Here is a 9275-nt window from a genome sequence, read left to right on the forward strand (position 1 = left end):
TTGAGCCACAACGCCACTTCTGGCTTTTTTCTTTTTGCTTATGTGGTGCTAAGGAATCGAACCCAGAGCCTTAGGCATGCAAGGCAAGTGCTCTACCACTGAGCCACCTTCCCAGCCCCAATCCACAACTTTTGAGTGTTGACAAGATGCTGTAAGTAGAAAATTCCACACTGACTTTATACAGTGGGTTGCAGTCAAACAGAGCAACATTTTACCTTCAGTTGTAGGGATGCAGCTCAGTAGTAGAGTAGCTGCCTATCATGTGTATAGGCCTGTATTCAATCTCCAGTGCCAGAGATAATAAATACCTTCAAACTATGTATAAGGTGTTTATGAAATGAGTTTTATTTCAGACATTATGTATATGCAAATAATCTAGAATGGGGGAGGGAGAATCACAAGTCTAGAGGGATTCTCAATATGTAATCTGACTAGGTAAATAAAATTTGTTCTCTGGGGGGCTACAGGTAAGGCTCAGTGGTAATGTTCCTTTGTAGTACAAAGGCCTAACTTCAACCCCAATACTATCCTCCCAAACAAACAAATAAACAAACAAACAAAGGGATACCCTGGCAGGTTCCCAAGTTTTCATAAAACTCAGCTAATCTCACCCTCTGTAGTATCTCATGAATGGTCAAGTAACAGATGTCACTTCCAAATCACTATACTTGAGTAAACGCTACAAACCAGGAACACTCAAGTCCATCAGGTCAGAACAGCTATTAACACTAATCAGATGCTGTAAGTTTCTTGTCAGCTATAGGCTCAAAAGTCTCAATCATAAACTCTACCTTACTCATTTTTCTAATATGATTTCCACACTAGCACCAAAATATTTAGCTTGATGAACAATTAAATCCTTGTTAACCAGCTACAGAATAGAGCCACATTATGAACCCAATATATTAATCGATACTACTACACAATAAAAACTACTTCAGAAGAAGGGTAGAGTAGTCTTGGGACACAATGCAATGAGAACTAGATACAAGAAATGGGGAAAAAAAAATCTCATAAATTATTAGAAAGCAGAACATGGAATACAATTTCAGGTTAGGCCCAGACCCTGGTTAAGAAACCTAGCCTAAAGCTGTGTGCCAGTGGCTCACACCTGTAATCCTAGCTACTCAGGAGGCTGAGATCTGTGGATCTAGTTTCAAAGCAAGCCTGGGCAGGAATGTCCATGAGACTCTTATCTCCAATTAACCACCAGAAAAGTGGCGCCGTGGCTCAAGTGGTAGAGCACTAGCTTTGAACTGAAGAGCTCAGGGACAGTGCCCAGGCCCAGAGGTTCAAGCCCTATGACTGACAAAAACACAGACAAACAAAAAAACATATAAGCAGTTCTCAGATATAGAGAGCATGGATTTCCTTACTGGTACTAGAAACTTCTTGACTTCCTCCATGGCATGAGCCATAAGAGCATAAGCTTCACATGGGGGTCCAAAGACTTCAATGAAGACATGCAGGTCCATGTTCAAATGGGCATATTTGGGGTCTCCACCTTTGCGAAGCTCTTCTTCCTTTAGAAAAATGCAGAGAAATAGCTAAAAAACAAATTTACCTCTAAGCCAAAGAGACAGTAAGATATAAACCCAATGCCTAAGTAGTAAAACTCTGTCGTTATCTTTTGGTTTTAATTCCTATAAAAGAAAAGCCCATTTTTTTGTGTTTATTGTGTTTCAAGTCAACAGAAAAATATTTTGAGAAAATAAAATACAAGCTAGCCACAGGTGGCTTACACCTTTAATCCTAGCTACTGATCTGAGGATCAGTTCAAAGCTAGCCCAGGCAAGAAAGTCCATGAGGGGCTGGGAAGATGGCTCAGTGGTAGAGCACGTGCCTTGCATGCCTGAGGCCCTGGGTTCGATTCCTCAGCACCATATAAGCAAAAAGAAAAACGCCGGAAGTGGCGCTGTGGCTCAAGTGGTAGAGTGCTAGCCTTGAGCTGAAGAGCTGAGGGACAGTGCCCAGGCCCAGAGTTGAAGCCCCATGACTGACAAAAAATAAAAATTAAATAATTAATTAATTAAATACAAAAAAACTCAACAGGGTAGTTGGGCACTGTTGGCTCATATCTATAATCCTAGCCACTCAGGAGTCTGAGATCTAAGGATTGTAGTTCCAAACCAACCTGGCTATGAAAATCTGTGAGACTCTTATAACTATCAAAAAAAAAAAAAAAAAAGCCAAAAGTAGAGCTGTAGCTGAAGTGGTAGAGAGCTCGGAGCACAAAAGCTCAGAGATAGCATCCAGGCATCATAGTTCAAGCCCCACGCACACAAACACAACTCCATAGGAAATAATTTACACAAACGGATACTTGGTTAACTATTTTCTTAAATCACTGAGGTATTTCACTGGAGCTCTTATTAGAAGACATAAAACAGAAAAAAAACTTTTAATTCTAGTTCCTATTCAGATAATAGCAGTTTGGCAAGCATTTACTTGTATTCAAATATGTATGTATCATGGCCAAGTGTTTATTTTAAAATCCTAGGTAGAGCTCTTGCTAAACACCACTAGCTCTACTTATCTGGCCTATGTAGTCTGGGAAGTTCCTAGGAAAGACAGACAGAAACAAACAAAGCTGACTTAGGTTTTAGCTGAAATACCAAGCTTCAATTTAACTGTATGCATCTAATGAAATATGTTACTGGACAAGAGTACAAGAAGATGTGTCAATTAAGCTATTTAAAAGTTTTTAAGGCTGGGAAGGTGGCTCAGTGGTAGAGAGCTTGCCTTGCATACATGAGGCCCTGGGTTTGATTCCTCAGCACAACATGAGCAGAAAAGGCTGGAAGTGGCACCGTGGTTCAAATGGTAGAACACTAGCCTTGAGCTGAAGAGCTGAGGGACAGCACCCAGGCCCAGAGTTCACGCCCCACGATCGACAGAAAAAAAAAAAGGTTTTAAAACTTAAGCAGGTATGCTTCATCTAAAAAATTGACCCTTAAGGGCTTGACTATTATGTTGTAGTGGGAAATTTCTTGGTATTTACAATTAAAGTGTATAGGGTGATGGTATGGAAAAAGAGTTCAGCATTAGGTAGGTTCTACTGACAAGATTACTCATGGTTCTCAGAAAATATGCTTTGATATCTCACATTCCAGCTTGCATGAAAACAAACCATCTAATCCTCAAACTCACCTGCTGCTCTCACTTTTTTTTTATCATTAGAAAGGCATACACTGTTTTTACAATCTAGGTAAGTTTTAGCTCCTATTTCAAGGTTTCACAGAAGTTTGCCATCATCAAATATTTTATTACTATGCAACCAAAATTCAGAAAGGAAATAATCACCAGGACACATTTAGGCTCTTCTACAGTTACCAAGCAAGTACATTAACTTGGTTTATAATTTCTTATGTGAAACGCAAGAGTAAAGGGGCTCTACTTTCTCCATCTGTAAGAATAAGGGTGGTTCTGCCTCACTGCTGTAACTTACCTTGGCTTTATCTCTCATTGAGCCCTTTCCCAGAACAGAGATCTTTGCACCAGTCTCTTCCTGCAGTCTTTTGATTGTATTTCCTTGTGGTCCAAGAATCTTCCCCACAAAATTGAACTGACAGAAAAATTAAAAAATTTCTAAGTATACATTATCCTATTAAAATTCCTACATTATCTCATTTGATTTTCAACATTAGAACATTATGGTTTCCATTTTACTGAAGAGTATACGAAAGCTACTATTAAAGGTTATTCAACTAGTTAGTAGTAGTTTCTAGATCTGAGTTTGAGCTTTCAAATATATAGGCTGGTGCTTTCCCTACACATTACAATCTTTAATACTTTTTACATAAGCATATTAAAATCTAAAATTTCAAGCCAGGTGCTGGTGGCTCGCGCCTGTAATCCTACCTACTCAGGAGGCTGAGATCTGAGGGTCTTGGTTCAAAGCCAGTCCAGGCAGGAAAGTCCGTGAGACTCTTATCTCCAATAAACCACTAGAAAACTGGAAGTGGCGCTGTGGTTCAAGCGGTAGAGCACTCACCTTGAGCTGAAGAGCTCAGGGACAGAGCCCAAGCCCAGAGTTCAAGCCCCACAACCGGGAAAAAAAAAAAATCTAAAATTTCAGCCTCCTGATTAGCTAGGATTATAGGCATGAGCCACTTGTCTTTGGTTTATATATCTTTTTTTTTTAATTTAATTTCAGATTGTATTTGAAAGAGAGCAACTCTTCAGTATTTTCTTTCTTTTTTTTTTTTTTTGGTCAGTCGTGGGGCTTGAACTCTGAGCTTGGGCCCTGTCCCTCAGCTCTTCAGCTCAAGACAAGTGCTCTACAGCTTACGCCATAGCAGCACTTCCAGTCGAGTGATTTATTGGAGATAAGATTCTCAGGGACTTTCCTGCCCAGCTGGCTTTGAACCATGATCCTCAGATCTCAGCCTCCTCAGTAGCTAGGATTACAGGCATGTGCCACCAGCTCCCGGCAGGATTTTATTTTCTTTCAACTTGGAACTTCAACCAAACATCTGAAAAAGAAATTTTGATTGTGACAAAATAATTATTATAAATGGAGCTCAATCCTAGCTTTTTGGTTGGGGGGGGAGGGGCTATCCATCCATCCCTGGGCTTGAACTCAGGGTCTGGGCACTGTCCCTGAGTTTTTTTGCTCATAACTAGTACTCTATCACTCGAGTCACAACTCTACTTTCAGCTTTTTGGGGGATGAGATAAGAGTCTCATAGACTTTCCTGCCTGGGCTGACATTTAATAGCAATGCTCAGATCTCAGCCTACTATGTAGCTAAGATTACACCACTACCGCTTGACCAATCCTAGCATTCTGGGAGGTGATAACTCAAGCCACCTTGGGCAGAAAGATGTTTGTGAGACTGCATCTCAACCAATGGCTGGACATGGTAGCATGCAACTATTATCCCAGCTTGGGGGAAGCTTAATAGTGGGATATAGTGGCAAATGCTCAATTATACAAGAAAGCACAAGTAGAAGGATCATAGCCCAGACTGTAGTACTATGCCTAAAATGAGACCCTACTTTGAAAATAACCAATGCAAAATGGACTGGAGGTGTGGCTCTACTAATAAAGTACTGCCTAGCAAATTAAAAGGCTGTTCAATCCCCAGTACTAAGTACTACTACTCAATAAGAAAAAAGAGAGCCAAGTGCTGGTGGCTTACACCTGCAATCCTAGCTACTTAGCAGGATGAGATATGAGGATTGTGGTTTGAAGCTAGCGTGAGTAGGAAAGTCTGTGAGACTCTTATCTCCAACTCGAAGTGGAGCTGTGGCTCAAACTGGTAGAGCCCTAGATAGCCTTGAGCAAAAGAGCTCAGTGACAGTGCCCATGGCCTGAGTTCAAGCCCCACAACTGACAACAAATAAACAAACAAACATTATATTTGTTCCTGACTATAGCTTTGTTATTAGTATGTTTCAACTGTAAAAAACAGGTAATATAGTATGGAAGAGAAGCTTCAAAGGCTTCAGTTCTCATATACTGCAATCCTTGGAAGTCTTTATCATTTTCCAAAGACTGCCCTACTGACAAAATTAAATCAGAGGAGAGACGCTTTAGTCTTACCTTTGGATACTGCTTGACAGGTATCAGCACCCGTTCTTTTAGCTTCATATTTTTATGAGAAAACAAATCCAAGTAGTTCTCTTCATCATCTTTTTTTGAATCCCCTTTCTGAATCTTCTCAATTTCTAAACAGAAAAACAGGATTTATTTCTACTCAGGTAAAAAACAAAACGAAAACTGCCAAGACTACTTAAAGCAATAACATGGATTACTGTATAAAATGAATGTGCAATTTTAGACAGAATGGCTGAAGTCACCAAAGCCTGCCTCCATTAAGAGCTGTCTGCTGTCCACCATCACCTGAAGTCTCTCTCACTAGACATTATATTTGATTTCAGAGTAAATGAATTTAACAAAATAATAGGGTGAGATGGGTCAAGACCGATAAAGGGATTTAAACAAGTCAAAATATCAAGGAGATTAAAAAACAAGTGTTATACTCAGCTACTCTGAGGTTGAGATAAGAGAATCTAGTTCAAAGCCGGGCGCTGGTGGCTCATGCCTGAAATCCTAGCTACTCAGGAGGCTGAGATCTGAGGATCTCAGTTCAAAGCCAGCCCGGGCAGGAGAGTCCATGAGATTCTTATCTCCAATAAAACCCATCAGAAAACCAGAAGTTGCACTGTGGCTCAAGTGGTAGAGTGCTAGCCTTGAGCTGAAGAGCTGAGGGACAGCGCCCAGGCCGAGTTCAAGCCCCATAACCAAAAAAAAAAAAAAAAATCTTGGCTCAAAGCCAGCACAGGCAGACAAATCTGGGAGACTCATATTTACAATTAACCAGTCAAAAGCTTGAAGTAAGGGGCTGGGGGGATGGCTCAAGTGGTAAGAGTGCCAGCTATGAAAGAAACATGAGCTTCAAATCCTGTCTTCAAGCCCCAGTATCAAACCTGAACTTTTTGTACAATATACACTTAAAAAAAAAAAAAAGGTAACAGGAGAATAGTGTTAGGGTCCAGGTATCAGTAGGAGTAGGAGAGAATGTAAAGGATAAATGAGGGTTAATATAGTCAAAGTACTTTGTATGCATATATGAAAACAGAACAATGAAACTTGAAATTGTTTTTAGAAAGGGAAGAAAAAATAAGGGAGAGTGATAGAGGGTATGAGGTAGATGGGGTATGCTGTATAAATGTGTGGAAATGTTATAATGAACAACTCCCCAAACAACTATTATATACTAATTTAAAAATCTATATGGCAGGGCACCAGTGGCTCATGCCTGTAATCCTAGCTACTCAGGGGCTGAGATCTGAGAATTATACTTTTAAAAGTCAGCCTAGGCAAGAAGTAAAGGTGTGGCTCAAGTGACAGAACACTAGCCTTAAGCAAAAGCTTAGGGTCAGCACCTAGGCCTTGAATTCAAAACCACAGAACTGGCAAACCTCCCCCCTCCACACCAAAAAAAAAACAAAAAAACTAAAAAATGTAGACAGTTGCATCTTGATGAAAAACCAAACATTAATCATTTAAACACAGGGATAGCTCCATTAAAATTTCTTTGTAGCATTAAGGCTTCTGAATACTAGCTCTTATGAGTTTGAAAGACCTGGTTCTTACTCTGCTATTCAGTAATTGTTAGTTTAGATAAGTTTGTGGGATTTTTGCTAGTCCTAGAGCTTGAACTCAGGCATGAGTACTGTGTTTGAGCTTTTTTTGCTCAAGGCTAGTGCTCTACCACTTGAGCCACAGCTCCACTTCTAGCTTTTTAATTGGAGATAAAGAGTCTTCAGGACTTGCTGCCTGGCCCAAATTGCTATCGTAGATCTCAGCCTTCTGACTACCTAGATGACAAGTACTGGCACCTGACCTAAGCTGTGTGTGTGTGTGCATATGTGCATTCTTGCACAGAGTCTTGAACACAGGGCCTGGCCATTATTCCTTAGCTTTATTGCTCAAAGCTGGCTCTCTACCACTTTTTGGTGGTTTACCACAGATATAAGTCTTTGGAATTTTTTGGCTGGCTTTGAACTTCTTCAGAGCTTAGCCCCCTGAGTAGTTAGAATTATAGGCAAGAGCCCCAGGCTAACCTAGATAAGCTATTTTATTGCTCTGAATACTGGCTTCCTCATTTGTAAGATAAAAGGCAATACCTACACCTCACCGAATTATTAGAAAGACAAAATAAAGTAAGTTTTTATGTGCTCATACCCAAATAAAGCTCATTTAAAAAACATTAATCTGTGACTTTTTCTTTTTCCAGTACTGGGGCTTGAACTTGGGGGCCCACACACTATGTCTTTTGCTTAAGGCTAGCACTCTACCATTTGAAGCTCATCTTTTTTGGGGGGGGGTCAGTCGTGGGGCATGAACTCTGAGTCTGGGTGCTGTCCCTCGGCTCTTCAACTCAAAGCTAGTGCTCTACCACTTGAGCCACGGCGCCACTTCCAGCTTTTTCTGCTTATGTGGTGCTGAAGAATCAAACCCAGGGCCTCATGCATGCAAGGCAAGCACTCTACCACTGAGCCACCTTCCCAGCCCCTGAAGCTCATTTCTTAATGAGTACTTAATATATATTCACCACTGTTTAGCCCAAATTAAACCAATGTCCTAAACAAGAAAATTCAAAGAAGTACTTTTTTTCAAACCATTCTACAGAAATAGGTGCAGTGCCCAAGGAATGAGCAGCACCTATAAAATTTTATGATTACAACTAAGAATCATAAAAGGAAATCTCTCTAAAAATCAAAGTAATATTCTAAATAACACAGAATATTCTTTTTTAATTTTTATTTATTTTTTATTGTGAAAATAGTGTACAGAGGGGTTACAATTAGATGGGCAAGATAATGAGTACATTTCTTATCAAGCATTGTAGCCTCCTCCTTTGTTTCCCCTTCCCATCCCTTCCCAGCCTCCCCCCAAGCCCCCCACACAGAATATTCTTATAAAAACTACTCATATGTGGCTGCCTGTGGCTCATGCCTGCAATCCTTACTACACTGGAAGCTGAGATATGAACAATACGGTTCGAAGCCAGGCAGAAAAGTTGGTGAGATTCTTATTTCAATAGACTACTCAGAAAAGGCTGGAAGTGGTGCTATGGCTCAAGTGGTAGAATGCCAGCCTTGATCACAATAAGGCTCAGGGATGGCACTCAGGCAGAGTTCAAGCCCCACGACTGGCAAAAAGTAAAATATTCAAGCTGGGCACCAAATCATAGTTCAAAGACAGCCAAGGCAGGAAAAGTCAAGAGATTCTATCTCCAATTAACCACAAAAGGCCAGAAGTTGCGCTGTGGTTCAAGTGGTAGAGAGCTAGCCTTGAGCAAGAGGCTCAGGGACAGTGCCCAGGCCCTGAGTTCAATCAAGCCCCAGTAACAGCACAAAATGCTCATATTGTATTTCTTTTTCTTTCTTTCTTTCTTTTTGTTTTAATCGGTTGTGGATCTTGACCTCTGGGCCTGGGTGCTGTCTCTGAGCTCTTCAGCTCGAGGCTAGCACTCTACTACAAGAGCCACAGAGCCACTTCCAGCTTTTGCTGTTTATGTGGTGCTCAGGAATCGAACCCAGGGCCTCATGCATTCAAGGCAAGCGCTCTACCACTGAGCCACCTTCCCAGCCCCTCATACTGTATTCTTAACTTTAGTAATTCTTTGGCAAGGGTTCTCAAACTTCAGCATGTACTTCAGAATGAACAGAATGATGGAGGGCTCGTTAAAACCAGATTTCAGAGTTCCAACTCCAAGCTGAGATTTGTGTTAGGATTTGCATTCCTAACAAATATTTCTG

General features: G+C 40.7%; 1 protein-coding gene across 1 annotated transcript in view; it reads right to left on the minus strand.

Moving 5' to 3' along the window:
* Khdrbs1 (KH domain containing, RNA binding, signal transduction associated 1) overlaps positions 1–9275 on the minus strand; it is a 30641-nt gene that overhangs the window by 11036 nt on the left and 10330 nt on the right. Inside the window, exons 2-4 of the mRNA XM_013020632.1 lie at positions 5548–5672; positions 3449–3565; positions 1377–1523 (exon numbers count right to left, since the gene is read on the minus strand). Coding sequence (XP_012876086.1) covers positions 1377–1523; positions 3449–3565; positions 5548–5672 — 389 coding nt within the window. The remainder of the gene's footprint in view (positions 1–1376; positions 1524–3448; positions 3566–5547; positions 5673–9275) is intronic.

This window comes from Dipodomys ordii, unplaced genomic scaffold (genome assembly GCF_000151885.1).
Source record: "Dipodomys ordii isolate 6190 unplaced genomic scaffold, Dord_2.0 Scaffold51, whole genome shotgun sequence".
In the NCBI taxonomy this organism is placed as follows: Eukaryota; Metazoa; Chordata; class Mammalia; order Rodentia; family Heteromyidae; genus Dipodomys; species Dipodomys ordii.